Below are 20,163 nucleotides of genomic sequence, written 5' to 3'. Positions count from 1 at the left end.
TCCTTCATGCTTCACTAAACATCTCAACTAGACATTGTTTGGAGAAAGCACACTTGATTGCTGGACTCAAATAAAATATTTGGTTTGGCGTGTAGAAATGGTGGTACTCTATAAGCTGGGCTGTGTCCTATAGCTCCTGCTGTGAAGGGTCACTGACCCCCGACCCCTGCGTACGGCTGTGAACTGAGGCCATGAGGAGACACCGTCAACATGGAAGAGCTCGGCTGATATGAGTTTGGATCAAATGTTCTCATTATCTAACTGCACAAGTTTAATAAATAAATAAATAACACGAATGATCACGTTTCCCCTCTTGATTTAGAACAATTGTTGTTCTACATCAACAACAATTGAAATTATGGATAAGAAAAAAGGTCTAAACCATCATCAGGAGGCGAAACATGCAAAGAATAAATGTATGTAGTCTATGCAGCTGTCACTCATCTCGATATGAGTATAATATTATGCATATAATACAATATGCTAATGGTTGCTATGCTGTTACACATAGAGCAACAATTCCTCCTGACGTCACTTCAGCTCTCCCAGTCTTACTATTTTTGCCATAGAAAGATATAGGAAAAATGTTAAGAGAAACATAAAAATGTATAATCTGGACAACATTACAGAAATGCATTGATTTTCTCTTCATAACCAGTGGAGGGAGCTGAAGCAACACCGGCCAGATGAATCAAGTCATCTGACTATAAATATGATAATTAATTACCCATCATTCCGGCTCTTGTCGTGACGTCTGGGTCAGTCACATGACTGTATTTTGAATAAATCTGTTAATTTATACAAAATGCATTACAATGCTTTTCACACATAAAATGACTTCTCTTCTGTGATGAGCCTTTAATTTCAGAAGTAAATATATTTTATAATATATTTAAATATATTTTTAAAATATAGATACTGTCAGACTCAATTTATTACTATATTCAGATTAAAATGCATTTTGCATACTGCATATTGTAAAAAAAAGTGATTATTACACAAATTATTGATCATTAAATTAATAATGTATTATATAATTAGCTTGTTTGTGGGGTTTTGTTCACGTCATTTCAGCGTTTGACAGTCACACAATGTAAAATTTACATCTGACTACCAACGTAAAGTACGTTTATGATGAATACGCATCTCTGACATATCATACGAAAAAAGCGTACGGAGAGTCCCGCCTGGACCCATCCTATTGGTCAGCGAGCACTACCTGATTTGTCCACAAAAAGAGCGACTGGTCGGGCGAAGAAAACATGTCAGCCGCCCCATTTCCCTTTCTTTGGTACCGCGACAAAACAGACCGCTGCTTATTGGCTATTCATCTTGCTATTCAAAATGACAGCCGACAGGCGCGATTCTTATTGGCTTGTCAGCCTGTCAGTCACATCTGTCTAGGCCCGTGTCTGTGCGTCTGCGCGAGAGAAGGAGGAGGGTCTTCCACTCAGTCTTTTTATTTATTTCTTTGTTTCCAGCTGAAAAAAAAACAACAACCACAGCGGTATATTCCTATGCGGGACCGCCAATGTTTCCCAACCGAATAAGACACAACCCTGGACCATACTGCTGTACGTATTAAAAAGCCCGATTTAAGGGGGCGAGGATGAAGCGGCGCAATGCGGACTGCAGCAAGCTCCGACGGCCCTTAAAACGGAACCGAATCACCGAGGGGATCTACGGCAGGTACGAGTCAGACCTTACGAGGGAACCGTTATCATTCCCGAGCTGCAGGAAAGACTCAGATTTCGCCTTTTATTATGGCCTCAGACCGCACAGAGAGACAGTAAATCGTTTAGCTTAACCGAGCTACCGTCAACAAAGCTGGCTGGAGGTAGACAGCCGTTTCCGCAGGAATGAATAAGCTGCCGTAGGCCTCATCATCACAGCGATGCGCTTCAAAAGAAAGAAACCCGCGAAACCCACCGGTGACCGTTAGAGTCAGTAACTGTCAATCATCAGAAAGATTGACGTGACAGCTCAGTTAGTCTGTCTGAACAATGGTCGGTTTTGATCCCATCTTGAAAGAACAACCGTAATTTAATCAGCAAATCTCAAATGTAAAAGTGCCCCAGAAAGCGTGAAGTTTATTCAAATAAAGATGCAGGGTTTTTTAAATGCCCGAGAAGCCAAACAGCTCAATAAGTTGGCTCTATTTTTCCTCAGAAGTTGTGGAGACCGGGGCAGTTTTTATAATTTCCCTGATAACTGACGGACTACTACAACAAATCTGCCTTCCATTCTTACATCATTTCGTGTAAGAAATCTTTATATGTGCCAGAAATTACAGTATATTTATGGTAGTATTTTTTTTTCTGTCAGGAATTATATTTAATCCTGTGAAACACAAAAAGAGGATGTTATGGACTGACACCATCAGTTCACTTTCACTGCCATTATGACTAACATTTTCAGGAGGAAACAACGTGACTCTTTTGTGAGGATATTATTCTTTATAAAACCCGATATATTTAATTCTTGCACACTTAATTAATTCTTGAAAGCTGTAGTTTGTTGGTCGTAGCGGTTGTGTAAGGTTGGTCAGGCAGCATCTGACCTGTCAGTCAAAAGGTTTGTTGTGAGGGCTTTACGCAACAGTATTGTGTTTCATACATTATCAGTCGCCATAACCTCTCACTTAACAGTTTTAATCTTTATGCATGGAGTGCAAGTCAGGTTGTTTACAGGTGTCATCGGGTCATAAGACTCATTTTCAAATGTTAGGGATGCACCTATATGAAAATTTATAAAATATGTTATATAATTCTTTATATTTGAAAGCCAATAACCAATACATTGGCCGATAAAATCTAAATCAAATTTTTTATATAATTTTTGAGAGCCTGATTACAAAAACAAAAGTCTCACTATTAAAAGCCATGTCCTAAACACACAATTATAAAAAAAAAATAAAATAAATGTTCTCATTATAATATTATGTAGCTTATATGACAGACGTGCGCTGCACATGTTGTACTTACTGTATTTTCCTTTTTGAAGTGATTTTCAATCATATTTCAAGCAATTCAAAACCATCATGGTGGACAGTGTGAATCTGAAGTATCTCAGCTGAAGGAAATAATCCATTATTTATCAGCATTAATATATCGGCCGATACCGATATGGTGGCGATATATCATGCATCCCTATCAAATGTGTAAAGCAAGATGTCAGTAAAGTGTACTAGATAACAGGAATTCACAGATAATTACGTTTCGGATATTAATTTGCTCTGAAAGTGTTTAAAGTGGTGATTTTCTTCAGTGAAACCTTAGTTTCAACCAAACAGTCAATAAAGCTGAGGAGATTCATAATGCCAGAAGTAAAATACCGTAACAAGCTAGATAAAAATAATTTAAGGCGTGTTTTCCACACAATTTTAAAGTAAATAACATGAGGAATAATTATATTTGATCATTTTCATCTAACTAATGCACCAAAATAACAACGCATTCATAAACAGCAATATTTACCTGCATATATATTTTTTTAAGACAGTGTTTGAAGCAGGTAATATTAGGGATGCACTTGGCTGAAAACAGAAACCAAAAATGCTTTTTAAAAATGATTTATTTCTTATTTTAAATGAGCTTTGTTTTGTATAATTGTATTCAATGAATTTAATAATTTTAATGATACTGAGTTTAAAAAATACAAGCCAGTAAAATAAAATAACCACACTTTTATTGAAAGTAACAGAAATTATATTAATTATCAATATATTATTCTTTATATACAACAGAATCAGATTTAACAGGTTTATTTTTTGGTCAATAATCCAAATAATGTATAGAAAACTATAATTATCAGAGCATGTGAGCAGAGTGTAGCGGGGAACAGATGATATTTTTGGCCGTTTTTCTCTTTCAGCCAAAACCAGTGGCTGAAATTTCGGTGCATCCTTATGTAATATGTGAAAAATAACATGCGTATATACTTGCATTACATTGTTGAATCAAGTTTTTAGTTCATTAATTTACAGCTTGAACTGATTCACAAAAATGAATTGAATTTACAAACTCTATCCTTGTCTTAATGCACAGTCCTGGCCAGAAAAATAACTGCAGATATGTCATGAATAGTTTGTGATGTCACTGGCACAGGTGACGCAGTTAAAGATTTGCTCACGCGCTACTCCTGCCATTAAGAAAGTTGCCAGACTTCACCCATCAGTCATCTGTTATTCTGCTTGATGTTCGGCGTGTTTGACTGTAAATTAGTGTCTCTAGAGCTTAAATTCATGTGTAAATGTAGGGCTGCCCTCCATTAAAGCTTTTTCTAGTCGACTATTGGTAGTTCATTTAAGCCAGTAGTCGACTAATCGCATGTTTATATTAATTTAATTACTGAAATATATACTATATAGCCTATTCCGCCCTCGAGCGCACGCGTAAAGCTGCCGCAAAGCACCAGCAAAAGTAGTGATTATGAATGTGCATGAACGGAAAAAATAGCAAGGAGATAATTAATTAATAAACGAGTGTTTTCAGAGGCAGCGTCGGCTGCAAAGATGAAGTTGACGACGTTGACTCTAGGGCTGTGACGACTGCGGTGGGAAATCACCAACAACCGCCGGTGTTGCGGTGGTGGGGGTTGGTTGGATATATATATATCTATCTCAGAGATTGAGTTAGACTTTTTTTTTTGACGGACAGTAAAAAATCAGTCATAATCAATTATTACCCGTCATTTTAATTTTTATATTTTAATGATAAGACATTTAATAGCTTCTGATTTCGTCCACATTTTTATTTTTATTCACGAACTTACAGGATAAGTAAATAGGCCTAGGCTATGCATTTCTTTATATTATGAAAAGAAAGTTGGACAAAGACCAGAAATGAAATGAAAATCAGAAAATATGTTGAAAGACACAGTAGCTTACAGAAATCATCAGTTCAGTCAGTGTTGCAAACAATGTCACGTAACATTATACCTCAGAAAAGCCAGTTGTTGACCATAAACCTGATAGTCAGCAAGAAAAATAACAAAACAAACCATTTAAAACAAAACAAACTGGATTAGAAACTTAATTATGTAAGTATAAGTATTATAGCTTTATTATTATGTAATGGACTTAAACTGGGTGCTCACCTGTGTGTAATCAAACACATCATTTCATTCTGGAGACTGAACTGGCGCTCTGCTGCCACACTGGAGCGCACACACCACCAGCTGGACAGGGGTGGGAATTACACCTCAGTAATCTGTCAAAATGACAGACAGGCTTCAGATTTTTTCCGTCACTGCTAAAAAAAATTCAGTTAATGCGACCTCTGAGATGTATATATACGTCACACTACCGCCGGTGACACTCCACGACCGCGGTGGCGCGGTTGTCATGCCGACCGCCACAGCCCTAGTTGACTCAGTATAGTAAACGCGCCGATAGAGAGAAATGTACGTTTGATATGGATTACATAAACCGAGTATTTGTTTTCAATTTGAATTGGTTTGTGTCAAGATTTCTGTCAATATATTTCTCATGCTGTGAAGTATACGCTGAATTATGTGACGTGCTGCAGTTCAGGGAGACGGAGATGGCAGAAAGCATCTGTTTGTTTTCTTTATTTTATACTTTTTTTTTTCGTTTTCTTGTTATTGTGAGTTTACCCAAATAAAAGACCATTTACAGTTTCGAACTATGCATTACACTTATCTGTATGACCAAAACTGATGGAGTATTTTTAAGTTGTTTCCGCTGTTATCAGGAAAAAATGGCCGTGATGGCACCGGCGCCTCCACGTCCTGCAGTAACTGCGCTAAACTTCAGCTTCACACTCCACACACACACTATATGTGTCTAATAATAGCGCCCATTTATTGAGGGTAACATTAGAGCGAGGCGTGCGACCACACAAAGTTGCTACTATTTACATTTGAGGTTGATGGATTATAAGCGAATGTTTGGATTTCGTACTGTAATTACCACAAGGACCCGCCGTTAACGATCCTTCCTTCACGGACTGAATGACATCGCCACTTCCTGTGGAGTGTTTTTTTCAGCGACTAATGGACTAATACATTTTTGGTCGAGTAAGCCTCTTCTCGTCGACTCTCAGGCGGCAGTCCCGGTGACACGTGTTGCATATGAAGTGTTTGTTTTGGATCCATCCTTTGATGACGTGATCTGTGAAGATGCGTCTGTATTCCTGTTTGTTATCCGACACGTGTTGTCGCTTTCCTCAAGTATGTCATCAGCCCAGATCCACCGGTCCAGTGACTGCTTATTCTTACCTTTACCTTGCATTAACACAGTTATCTCTGTCATCACAACACTATCAACAGTGTCTTCAGCACCTGTATGAGCAGCAGAGAAATATGAAGATGTTTTTAGATGAATCATAATCATTTCAGACAGAAGAGCTGCAATATTCTACTTTTGTTTATCCACAAAAAGGGAATTTGTTTTGAAGTGTATGACAAATTTCATGGAAATTAATTGAACTACTAACGCTAACAGTTCTGAAGGCTTTCTGAAGATTTCTTAGATCGTTCTTGTTTTTTATGCTTTATATTTTTGAGCATTTTTATACACATAGCTGTACTTTAAGCTGTATTTTAAGTATGTATGTATGAAAGTATTATTATTATTCTGATGTTTGTGAGACAAGGAATGGTCAGAGGGCCAATAAAAAAGCACATTAAAATCATGATATTCACAATTTTGCTTAATATTACATTACTGGTCTAATATTGAATATATTGCTGAGGTGTAATGACACCTTGTCAGCACTGCTGCATCTGGAGATGGTTTTCGCTTCTCATCCCTACATAAAACATAATCCACTTCATTCACTACACGCTGCGCTGGAGAAAAAGCCAAACAGTGATTACGTCCTCCCCCACCTTCCCATGGTTCATTGGGTTGGATTTACTGCTGGAGCTCATGATGGAGTTGCTTCTAGATGTCCATTGGCTCAAGGCCACATGTAGGGTTGAGATGGACGTGTGACTGAATGTTTGTGTTCTGTGTGTCTCAGTACGTTCCTGTACCTGAAGTTTCTGGTGGTCTGGGCGCTGGTGCTGCTGGCAGACTTCGTGCTGGAGTTCCGCTTCGAGTACCTCTGGCCTTTCTGGCTTTTCATTCGCAGTGTTTACGACTCCTTCAGATACCAGGGCCTGGTGAGTATGTGTGTGTGAGACGAGCCTTTCATACAGATTATGGGAATAAATAAATAAATGAATCGGTTGCTCGCCCTCATGTCGTCCCAACAAAAACATCTGATGTTTAGCAAAAGCGTCTGTTTTCTGTACAAAGAAAGTTCATGGTGATTTATACTGCTTATAAGCTGCAAAACAGACCAAAAACACCATTGATGACAGAATTGTAATTTTCAGGTGTTTTCTGAGGGACATAAACTGCAGTTACTCTGTTTTATCTGAGATTAAGAGATTTGGCCACATTCACAGAAGGTCATTCATCACTGTTGTAGTATTATTTGTCAATCCATCACTTTAAAACGTATGTTATTGTTTGTGTCTCTTAATCACGAAAACTGCATATTATTTATGAAATGCCGTTTGGAGTTGTTTATTTGATGTTTTGCCTGTCTCACAGCAGGACGCTGAAAGAGGACTGTAAAATGTCATGTGATGATCTGACGCATCTCTCTGTGTGTTTCAGGCTTTCTCAGTGTTTTTTGTGTGTGTGGCGTTCACATCAGATATTATATGTCTGCTGTTCATCCCAGTGCAGTGGCTGTTCTTTGCAGCAAGCACATATGTGTGGGTACAGTACGTCTGGCACACAGGTAAGAGTTCATATCACATGTTCACCCTGCTATGTTTCGTTTGAATGTTTCTGAAGTCTAACATCAAGCTTACAGCCGATTGGTCTGTGGTTAATGAACATTCGTGACTTTTGACATTTCTGTTATAGACAACCTCAAGCCACAATGTCAGTCTGGTTTGTTGTAGACACGCCCATCTGTGGTTTTTCTAATCCTCTTTGTAAAGATGCGTTAAAAACCCTTTTACAGCTGCTACCTCAGTTTGGACACAAAAGTTCTTGCGCACACATCCATTGGCGAACCTCATGAGGATCTTTCCCATTCTGTTGTGAGCTTTTGTTGTCGTAGCATGGTTTATACACACACACACATATACACACACACACACACACACACACTCTGTGACCTTGCAGCTGTAAGCTTGGTTATTTCTGCCGGTGTGTGTGTGAATAGCTCTGGATCTAGATCTGGATCTTCACTCACAGAGTGTGTTTGAATCTTTGTGGGTTTGTTTAGATTAATGTGTGTGGTTCATGTTTGTCAGCTGAAGTGTTTAAGCACATGTTGAATTAACCGTTCTGTTGTCTTGTCTCTACAGAACGAGGGGTCTGCCTCCCCACTGTGTCACTATGGATACTTTTTGTTTATATTGAGGCAGCTATCAGATTTAAAGATTTGAAACACTTCCACGTGGACTTGTGTCGCCCGTTTGCAGCGCACTGGTACGTCATTTTCCACAATCCACCACACTTACGCTGGCATTGATTATGAGCAAGTTTCTGCTTGATCTGTGCAGTGTCCTCAAAACCATTTAAAAAAAAGTGTCAGTCATGTTTTTACTGTTGTTTAGCTATTTGGTACAGTCAGTGTGCACTAAATGAACTTATGATAATGATATTTAATCATATAGCAGTACACAGTAATAATCCTGCAGCATTTGAAGTGATTGTAATCTGTGGCTCCAGTTTTTTCCATTAAAGTGCAGAACGGGTTTGCTGTGATGCTTTTCATCCCAACTGTTCTAATCATATGTCCTGTTTCTTTTTGTGTCCACAGTATCGGGTACCCGGTGGTGACGCTGGGCTTTGGTTTTAAGAGTTATGTAAGTTATAAGATGCGTTTGCGGAAACAGAAAGAAGTGCAGAAAGAGAACGAATTTTACATGCAGCTGCTGCAGCAGGCACTTCCTCCAGAACAACAGCTCATACAGAGACAAGAGAGAGAAGCAGAGGAGGGTAAGCACAGACGCAGCTTTGAGGGAATAGTTCACCCAGACTAGTTAATCCGCTATACTGGATTGAGTTTTGTGGAGGATACGTGTAATACTGCTGAAACAACTGCTGTATGTGTTCAGTGGCCACACAGAGAGCCTGTTTTGAGATATATTAATAGACCGCTATTAACTGCATACCTGTCTTACATTATAACACAACTATTAATAGCCCACACTAACTCTCTTCAACAGGGTAAATATGTAATGTAGAGCCCTATGATTCCTGAAGTGCAGAAACATGGATGGATTCTCTGAACCAGTCCAAAAAAAAAAAAAGAATTTGGCAAATTTTGTATGAAATAATATACATACATTTTTAAACACTATTTTTATGGAATATTATACAAATTTTCATCCATGTTTTAATTTAAACAGTACAGCTGTTGTGCAGCAATTTCCCCCCTAAAAAAGTAAACAAAAGGAAGGTAACACTTCAGTATAGGGAACATGTATTCACTATGAACTACAACTTTTCCCTTAATAAACTCCTAATTTACTGCTTATTAATAGTTAGTAAGGTAGTTGTTAAGTTAGGTATGGGGTAGGATTAAGGTCATGTAGAATAAGGCATTATTATCTGCTTAATAACTTCTAATAAACAGCCAATATTCTAGTAATATTTAAGCTAATATGCAACTTGTTAAAAGAACCTAAAATAAAGTGTTACCAAAAGGAATTGTTACATTTTTATTTGATTACATTTTAAAAAATAAATTATATTACAATTTCATAAAATTTTACTACCGTTTTTTTTTTTTTTATAATAAATTTGTATATGACATTAGAGTGTTTTATATATTTTGTTTACTCCTGACAGTAAAAATAACCACTATAAATTTATATAAGGTCATGAAAATAAATAAAATACCATTATATATATATAAAAAAAATGAAAGGGTTAGTTCACACAAAAATGAAATTTCTGTCATTAATTACTCACCCTCATGTCGTTCCACACCCGTAAGACCTTCGTTCATCTTCAGAACACAAATTAAGATATTTTTGATGAAATCCGAGAGGTTTTTCATCTCCCAAAAGCAGCAAAATTACCACTTTCAAGGTCCAGAAAAGTACTAAAGACATCATTAAAACAGTCATGTGACTGCAGTGGTTCAACCTTAATGTTATGAAGAGACGAGAATACTTTTTGTGCGCAAAAACAAAACAAAAATAACGACTTTATTCAACAATCTCTTCCCTTCTGTGTCATTCTCATACGTTGTTTACTTCCAGCGCTTCCAGGTTCTATGTCAGAACGCCGACTCATTATTGGCCGGCTCCTGCGTCAGCATCACACACATGCATCGTGCTGATCAGGTGATCAGCTTTGGCCAATACTGAGCCGGCATTCGGACGTTAACACAGAAGCCTTCACTGTGTTACTGCGTCACCTGCGTAAGGAGAAGTGACACGGAAGAGAAGAGATTGTTGAATAAAGTTGTTATTTTTGTTTTGTTTTTGCGCACAAAAAGTATTCTCATCTCTTCATAACATTAAAAAAAACTCTCGGATTTCATCAAAAATATCTTAATTTGTGTTCTGAAGATGAACGAAGGTCTTACGGGTGTGGAACGACATGAGGGAGAGTAATTAATGACAGAAATTTCATTTTTGGGTGAACTAACCCTTGAACAGAGCTGTGAGAAGATTATGAAATCTGACACGAGGCTGAGTATATATATTGACAGATTTTTCTGTTTTGGAATAAATTATTCTTTTTAAGTCTCTCTTTCTCTTTCAAAAGCAGCAGCATCTAAAGGCATTCAAGATGTAGACTCTCCAGCCGTGGCACAGAACGGCTCGGCGGGCGGTAAAAAGCCCTCGTCCAACACGTTACCAGAGCTGGAATACAGAGAGAAAGAACGAGGCAAGAACGAGTCCAAAAAGCAACACAACCACAACCAGAACCATCACAGCAGCACCAGCAGCAGCATCTTACCGTCAGTAGACAGTAAAGCTCAGGAGATGGAGTACATGGAGAACCATGTGAACAGTAAGAGACTGAGCAGCTCAGATCTGCTGGGCAGCACTGAGAATCTGCTGAAAGATGAACACTCTTCATCCTCCTCCTCTTCGTCCTCCTCCAACTCCAACAAAAATTACAAAAATGCCAGCGGAGGAGGAGGGAGCTCCTCGCCCCGGGGACACGGAACAGCCAACGGCAGCGTGCCGTCTTCCTCCGGGCCTTCGTCCTCTTCCTCGAGTAAGGGGGACAGAAAACAGAAGTGTGGAGGAGGGAAGAACGCAACGTCGCACAGAGACCCTGTGGAAAACTGCATTCCCAACAATCAGCTGAGCAAACCCGAGGCGCTCGTCAGGTTAGGCTCGCACACATCATCTGTCTCGTGTTGAAACAGGCTCTCGTGTTCAGAAGTGCTGTGTGAAAACACTACACACTAGCAAACGGTCCTGTTTTGTAATGTTTTCCCCACACGCATTAATCTTCACACTGAAGTCAGTCTGCATTCATTTAGTCCAGAAAGAGAAATCTGTTCTAGTTGTGTTCACATTTAAAGTGGACTCAGATCTGTTTTTGTCCACTTTTGTTTTGTTAAGGTGTGATCCCATTAGGGTTGGCTTGATACCACAGTTTTGGCTTCGGTACGATACCAGCATCGATACCGTAGGTGACTAGCAGCCTCAAAAGGAAACTGAATTAAAAACTATTGTATTAAGAACACTGCATGAAACTCTGAGGTAACATGTGTTGCTTTCAATCATAAATATATAAACAACACAAACAGCACTTCTCAGTGCTCCACACTCAGTAAAACTGAAGTCATATGATTAAAATTGCAGTGTCGGATTCAATCCACCATTAAAATAAGATTGTCAATCTAGAAACTTTGAAATGTGAAGTTAGCAGCGTGACAAATGAATGTTAAATACAAAAAGCGAGCAAAGAGCGCTCTCACTATAATGACTGAAGCTCAGCGCCTGGCGAAAACTCTCATTATAATGAATGAATCTGACAACAACGCACAATGAATCTCTTATTTACATGGTGTTGTTTTTTCATATAATGAAAGGATTCGTGAACATGCTTTGGCTGAACTCTATGAGCTCGCTCTAAACAAACTCCAGCGTTTTCAGCAGTGTTGAGTGGATTCACTCTGATTGGCCATTTTGTTCACATGCTCAACAGAAATGTCTGTGATTGGCTATAATGCTCAACCCTGCAAAAACACATTCTCAATAGAAACCTTTGAGCGCTGGTACAATGACATTATATCGTTATTCACTAGGGATGGGACAAAATATCGATAGAGCGGTATATCATTGTCCTTCTCCGTGCGATACGAGAATCGATACGCTGACGCCAAATATTGATATTTTAATGAATAAAATAAGGTGCTCTAAATAGATTTTCCTGCTCCCAGCATCTAAAAACGCTTTCACCTTCGTTCCAAAGCACTCGTGAGCTTGCGCTCCTGTGGTGTCTGCCATTGCTAAGCAATTATGAACTCTATGAACTCTTCTCTATGAAGACGAGGAAGTTTAGCAAAGGATAAACAGATTCCCAGCCACTGTATTGGCTCTACTGCTATATATGTTTATGGAGATGAGACCTAAAAACCCGCCCTGAACAGCTATTATCAGCGTGGACGACGGAACAAAACCTTGTCGGCACTTAATCTTTTCACAGGCATTTTGTTTTCTTTGTTAGACCGATATCGTGATGTATCATTATAGGAATATCTAGCAATATATTGATTATTGCAGAATTGCTGTATCATGATATTATCGGTATCGTGATTGTATCGTGAGGTACCCTGAGATGAATAATGTAAAAACATTTGACTGTTTCTGCCACGATACCATGTTTCTCCTGGTTTCCACGTCAGTGCTGTTTGATCCGATACGGTTTATAACAGAGAATTCTGCGCTGAATTGCTAGATCTCACTGCGATGTTATTAATTCTGCGGCAAACTCAAATGCTTTCCCGCTGTGTAGTAACTGTGTCACGTGATCAAGACCTGTTCTGAGCTCATGCTGCGCTGTCTATTATTGCTCAGAGCTGATAAACGGTTCATGTAGTGCGATTTCGTTCCGCTTTCATTTCGTTTGCAGTTTGATGTTTCTCATATACAACAGAAATGGCAGCTCTTATCAGTTGGGCAACATGGTGGTGCACCAGTGCGACCTCTAACTAAATTTAGTCGCGCCGACAGGAAAAAAGGTTGCAAAATGCCACCATTTGGTCGCAGTCTGGAGCCCTGCTTGAGGGCGAAAGATTTCCCAATGCAAACTTTGCACCGGGTTCAAGTTCACATGAATTTGCTGCACTGACCAACAGCTGCTTGGTCTAAAAGTGACTTTTGTGTGAATTCTGCTCCGTTTCGCTAATGTGACCACACCTTCAGGGTCATAAGATGAGTCTGAAAGCGTACTGCCAGAGATGAATAACTTACTTTGCGACTGTTAAAAAAGTATGTATGTATCTGCGTAGTATGAATGCAGATGGACATACTACATCTGCTTTGTCATGTGACCTACAACATCAGTTTCCCACCATTTGCGACTCCTCTCCTGTGGCCTCATGGACTAGTAAAGTGTGTATCAGATGCACGCTTTAAAATATTGGCGGAAATAGTAGGTCATCCAGGTACTTTTCGCCTACTCTTTTCAAAATCTGAGTATTCGGACATACTACTCCTTTGGTGTACTATTTTCATACTATATAGTAGTGTTGTCATGGTACCAAAATTCCAGTAGTCGGTACCAATACCATAAAAATGTTACGGTTCTCGGTACCAATTTCGGTACCACAGCAAAATCTGTTGGAACTATTTTATATAGCCGATTTTAAAAACATATTAAATATGGTAATCATACATATAAATATTTGGAGCATGTGTGTATGTTTGTGTGTGTATATATACCTCAATGAAATAAATTTTGAAATATAAAAAAAATAAATAAATGCTCAAACATACATTTTGTAACAGACTTGCATGTTTATTTTAGCTATTCCTTCAAAGAAACGACACACTACAGCCTGTAAAACTATGAAATAAATATCGGTAAATAATGGTAACCTAAATAGTAAGAAAGTTAAATATTAGGCCTATTTAAAAAAAAAAAAACATTCGTTTTTTTATTTCTACACAAAGATGCGTCATATAGCCTACCGCTCTGCTCTTTGAGAGGGATGTGGGACACGAGCAGGAAAGAGACCATTTCTCTTTAATAATATCTTCATGTTATCTCCTGATGTTACAAGCAACTGACACTTGTTGTAAAAAGTCTGAAGAGTGAGTTTTATCTTCACACATTCAGACTATGTTTGATCTAGCGCTGCCAGAGAAAGCGAAAGTAAAAATCGCCGGCGTGTGTGAAACGCGCTATACAAATAAACTTCACGCGCCTTATAAAGTCTAATAACAAGCACAAACTGTGTTAAATAGAAACTGACGTGCAAGCAAAAAGGTTTCTGTCCCACGATGTTTTTTCTACTTTACCACAGTAAAGAATGCGAATATAATAGGCCTAAAAGCGAACAAAAAAAGAAACATTTATAATCCCCTTCGTGAGTGAAGATTTGGGAAAAGAAACAGAGATTCCATGTTCAGTGGAATAACTAATGGAATATTGTTAAATTCTCTGATAATCAGGTGACCAGATCATGATTCGCAAAACAGAATACAAAGCTTAAATTTATGGACTCTCGTACCTCTCTCATTCGGCATGAACCAAAATGTTTCCATGGCTGCGATGTCACATTTAATTGCTAACCTATTATTTCTTTTGTAAACAAAGCTTTTTATCAGTGGGTACCGAATATACCCAAATTCTCGGTACTATAGAAATGCTGGTATCATCACATTTTCAAAATTTCAGTACCGACTTGGCACCGAAGTACCGGTACTTTTGACAACACTACTATATAATAAGGAAGTAGGCATATTCGGATGCGAGGTCAGTCCATTTTTGAATACCTGTACACTATATTATATATTTATAATATTGTGGTTTCACTAACCTTTTAGGTTACGCACCACTTTAACAGAAGTTACTGACCACCTAACACCCTAAATCTGGGGAAAACACTATGGGTGGGAGAAAAAAAACGATTCTCCGATGCCTCGCGATTCTTCCTGATTGATTCTGGACAATTTCAGACTCGATTCTGAGTTTAGTTTTTAACCGCAGATGTGTGATGGCATTATTTGTGCTTTAGAAGCAGCCGTAGTCTGTTTACTTTCACCTCCACACATATACACACACACAGAAACCCTCGAACCATCCATAAAATAGTCTTCCATAAAGTTCAAAAAGGTTGAAGCGAATTACAAGGGCGATCACAGCCTTGATTGCACAGGATATAAGCGTTGTGAGAAACACGCGCTTTGCTTGATGTCGGCCTCGCCTGTTGATATTCCAGTGTTTCCCGTAAATTAATTATGGTCTTAATGGATTAAACAGACAGAATTCAGCCTATTAGATAATATTTGCTTGTCTGTTTTGAAGCTATTTGCAGTTTAATTAAGTGCAGATAAATGTAACATTTTAAGTCTAATTAATAAGAAAACAGTTGTAGCTTAAGAATCGTTTTGGAATCGTATCGTGAGGTGCCTAAAGATACCCACCCCTAGAAACCTCCAACTACCTCAAAATAATTACTTTTATATCATCTACTTGCCTTCTTAGACAACATTTTTAGGAGTGATGTATATGAATATTATGCTTTGGGCCTGTTTGAATGCCCCCAAAAAATGCTGTCTAGGTAGGTAGCCTAGTAGGTTGTGAGATGCAGGCCTTTTCTGTGATTTAATGTTTATTATAAGTCTGTGTGCGTGTGTGTGTGTGTGTGTGTGATAGGCTGGAGCAGGACGTTAAGAAGCTGAAGGCAGATCTGCAGGCGAGCAGACAGACCGAACAGGATCTGCGCAGTCAGCTGGGCTCTCTGGGCAGCTCTGAACGCAGCATACGCTCCGAGCTCGGTCAGCTGCGTCAGGAGAACGAACTGCTGCAAAACAAGTGAGACATCCCTTCTTGAGTTCACTCAATACGAGAGTGCAGAGACCTGTATTAATGCAGAGTCTCCTGTGTTTGTGTGTGTGTGTGTGTGTGTGTTCAGACTTCACAACGCTGTGCAGGCGAAGCAGAAGGACAAGCAGACAGTGGGGCAGCTGGAGAAGCGTCTGAAGGCAGAACAGGACGCTCGTGCTGCAGCAGAGAAACTGTTAGCAGAGGAAAAGAAACGCAAGAAGCTGGAGGAGGCCACGGCGGCCCGTGCTGTCGCTCTCGCTACTGCAACCAGGTGCTTCCCATCATTCCATAACATCCGTTACATTATATATGCAACCCTCATGTATTCCATTCTCCTTTCTGTTTCATTATATGCTACTGTTCAAAAGTTTGGAGTCTGTAATGTTTTTTAGTCATGAAATTAATACTTTTAAATTCTTTCAGAAAAATCTTACCAAACTTTTGAACTATAGTGTACAGTACATGGATTTCATACTATTTCATAATTTTTTTTATAGCTTTGCCATCATCATCCATTCTGTCTGTTTCTCACACGATTCTCCTTTTTCCCTTGTCAGCTCTATCTTCCCCCTTTTTCCTTTCTCTACAGCTGCAGGATATTTAACCCTTTTGTTGTATGTGAACTGACGCGTGTTTGTGTGTCAGGGGTGAGTGCACAGAGTCTCTGAGGAGGAGGATTTCTGAGCTGGAGACAGAGTGTAAGAAACTCACGCTTGACATCAAGGTGAAAGAGGATCAAATCAGAGAGCTGGAGCTCAAAGTTCAAGTGAGGAGATTTTCATGTTATACTTGCTTTAAATCTTGTCAAAATTGGATTTTTCTGTAAATTCAGAAAAAGTACAAAAATAGACATTTAATGCCGTCTCCTCCTCCTGTCATGTCTGTCTAGGAACTACATAAATATAAGGAGAGCGAGAAGGACACAGAGGTTCTGATGTCAGCGCTGTCAGCGATGCAGGATAAAACCCAGCACCTGGAAAACAGCCTCAGTGCTGAGACCCGAATTAAGCTGGACCTCTTCTCTGCCCTCGGAGACGCTAAGAGACAGCTGGAGATCGCACAAGGTTTGCATCACCACCCTTTTGTCCAGATAATTTGGGTACCACTTATTTAGCAGCTGAAAAACAGTTGGAAATGAAAATCGTCATCATTCACTCAGCCACTTGTCATTCAAACCCATGTAACTTTTTTCTGAAATTTCTTGTAAGAAAACTTCAGTACCATTCAGAAATCTGGGGTCATTAAGTTTTTTTGACAAGAAAAAATTGATCAAAAGTGACAAGATTTCTATAATAAATGCTGTTCTTCTGAACTTTCTGTTCATCAAAGAATCCTGAAAAAAGTGTCAGGTTCCACAAAAATATGAAGCAGCACAATTGTTTTTAGCATTGGTAATAATAAGAAATGTATCTATGTTGTCGGCATGACCCAAGGAGTCTATTGAGTCCAGTTTCATTACAATAGGTTAATTAGGTCAAAAGTTATTAGCATTTTAAATTATTTAGCATTTTAAAGTTATTAGCATTTTAAATTATTAGCATTGTAAATTTCATTATGACCTTTGACCACAAGGTGGCGCTGCCCCCAAAACGTTTGGAGTACCATCAGGGCATGGTGCTGAAGACATGTGCAGCATCCACGCCATCGCGTATTTACCGTTAACTGGAGATGACAACACGTGACGTTATATTCGGAGCTGTTTTATGCGGAATTATGTGTTTCTATGGCAACACGATCAATATCTAAATTAATCTACAGCGGCCACGTGGTACACGGAGCTTTCTGAAAACACCCAGCATACAAACTGTAATTACAAGCTCTACGAGGACACGAACACTTTTTACAAGCCAGAATCTCATAGTTACAGTAATTACAATATGGCGTGAACGCACCTCCATACTGAGTAGGGCTGAGCGATACAGCTAAAAAATGTATCACAATATAATGTTTCATATTGTTCGGTATCGATAATTATTGAAAAAATGAATAACCTTTTTAAAAAAAACTAAAAAAACACTAAGAGTTGTTCCTGTCTGTTTTTGTGTTCTTTTAGGTCAGATTCTGCAGAAAGACCAGGAAATTAAAGACCTGAAGCAGAAGATAGCCGAGGTGATGGCCGTCATGCCCAGTGTGGTGTATTCCTCAGATACAGGCAGCATGACCCCCGTCACGCCCCACTACTCCTCCAAGTTCATGGACACCAGCCCGTCCGGACTGGACCCCAACGCGTCCGTTTACCAGCCCCTGAAAAAATGAATGCTTGTTTCCCACCACACACACACACGCGCACACACACACACACACACACACACACACACACGGTCTTCTCTGGTTGTTTTTTTCCTCCATAGGCCCAGATTCAGATTCATCTTTGGCATGTCTGTGGCTCAAATTGCTTTTTTGTTTTGGTTTTTTCGTCTTCTATTACTACAGCTTCTTGCCTGGTCAGAAGGATATTGTATTGTGTGACTGTATTTGTTGTAGTAAAAATACAAAAGACAAAAAAGAAGACTTTTAAGGGACATCACACGTCGAGTAGGAAACTGCCGTTTCTTTTCTCTTGTAAATGTCTAGAAACCTCACAGAAGTTGGTGAGTATCTTCCCTCAGTCCATTCAGAGACAGGCCTCCCGGATTTCGGCCTTGATTTTCACTGTTTTTGTTGTTTTTGGAGGGGGGGTGAAGCAGGGCAGGTGTGAGATCCGTCGTCCCAGGTGCTCTACCCCATATATCAGAGGCAAGGAGAGTTTTACTCAAGAATGTTACCATCTAATATGACAAGAATGTAACGCAATGTAAAAAAAACGTCCCAGAAACCATGCGACTCAATTCTGACGCAAAACGATTTCGGTCAGTATGTCAGGATCGGACAACTCCTGATCCTTTAGGACGGACCGAAGCTGTTCAGTTCTTCCTCGTGGTACAAACACAGTCCAGCGGCGTAATTCACCAACTACAGATAATCAGTGCCTTCTTATGGGACCTCGTTGGTGGAACCGAAAGATCTCGTCCCCCCCTCAACCAAACATCTTTTTTTGGTCAACCTTTTGCAAATGGATCACCAGCCCATCAGCGTGACGACTCTTGCTCCGCGCTTGTGAATTCGGTCATTTGTTTACATTTATTTATTTATCCGGCGTGGCACTATTGCACTGCTGACTTCAGCGAGCTCGCAAGGGAATACGTCAAGTATGAAAACGCAGGTTTCTTTATTGTATTGACCATCTTTCAGTATCGGACGGAAGCTAGTGTAGTCCAGTGCCAACTGAGTAGATTTGTTGAAAAAGAAAAGTGTTTCAGATCCATCAGGTTACTGGCTGGTCCAATGATCGGAAGCTAGAGGACTGTATTATTATTATTATTATTATTATTATATAGTTTGTGTATTGTTTTCAGAGAAATACTTGGTTGTGCCACTTGATGGCGCCATTGCATTTGTGACTTTAAACCTGTTAGACTGGTGGAAAGGTTTTCATTGGGCCATCATCACACTTGCCGTGTAAATGAACAGATCCAGACGTCTGCTAAGCGTGAAGTATTACCGGGCTAAAGGGAGAGTGTCCCGAGCCGACCCAACTTTTGGAAAACCCTCAGATTTGTGTTAATGGAAGCCAGTTCTGAAGGACAGACGGTCACTGTGTTAGTATTCCGACTGGTCAGTGATGGGCGGGAGGGGGGCGGGGTTAGCCAGAGTCAGTCCTGTGTGGTATTGTAGTGCTCTCAGATGGTTGTTGTTTTTGGTGTCTGTGTTTTTTAAAATTATAAAGTGATGGAGGAAGTGATAAAGTTTGTAAAGTGGTTTACATGAAAAAGGGGGATAAAGACAGTTGTTTTGTTTTCTTTGCCCGCTGTCACTCCTCGGCTGCGCTCTCTGTGAGGTCTCTGTGAGGTTTCAAGTAATAAAACATTTTTTTCCTGGCATCTGAGTTTCTCTTGTGATTCTGTTGTTGTTTGTTAATGCTGCGTGAACAACATTTATAGCTCACAATATATAAAGTAATATTGATGGCAAACATGATAAATTCAACTATTAGAAATCCAACTAACCATATAATTAGGGTTAATTTAAGCTGAGGAAAGGGTTAATTAATGAGTAAAAATGAGAAACAGTTGTATTGTTCTAAATGCCATGATTTCTTCTACATACATTTAAGAGTTGAG

At 39.3% G+C, this 20,163-nt stretch overlaps 1 protein-coding gene across 2 annotated transcripts; it reads left to right on the top strand.

The window, feature by feature from the left end:
* Positions 1-1,395: 1,395 nt before the first annotated feature.
* On the top strand, positions 1,396-19,923 carry maco1b (macoilin 1b). 2 transcript variants are annotated; one of them, XM_051917150.1, is made up of 11 exons: positions 1,396-1,689; positions 6,987-7,128; positions 7,631-7,757; positions 8,335-8,458; positions 8,793-8,971; positions 10,757-11,327; positions 15,833-15,991; positions 16,092-16,274; positions 16,649-16,769; positions 16,893-17,067; positions 18,057-19,923. In XM_051917150.1, exons 1-11 carry the CDS (start codon positions 1,610-1,612, stop codon positions 18,257-18,259), a joined length of 2,064 nt encoding a protein of 687 aa, XP_051773110.1. In that variant the 5' UTR covers positions 1,396-1,609; the 3' UTR covers positions 18,260-19,923. The 2 variants fall into 2 exon arrangements, with proteins under 2 accessions (XP_051773110.1, XP_051773109.1); XM_051917149.1 differs by having other exon boundaries at positions 10,754-11,327.
* Positions 19,924-20,163: the final 240 nt, after the last annotated feature.

This window comes from Ctenopharyngodon idella, chromosome 13, assembly GCF_019924925.1.
Source record: "Ctenopharyngodon idella isolate HZGC_01 chromosome 13, HZGC01, whole genome shotgun sequence".
NCBI classification, from domain to species: Eukaryota; Metazoa; Chordata; class Actinopteri; order Cypriniformes; family Xenocyprididae; genus Ctenopharyngodon; species Ctenopharyngodon idella.
The sequence above is the reverse complement of the archived record's forward strand: the minus strand, read 5'-3'. Positions and strand labels throughout refer to the sequence as shown.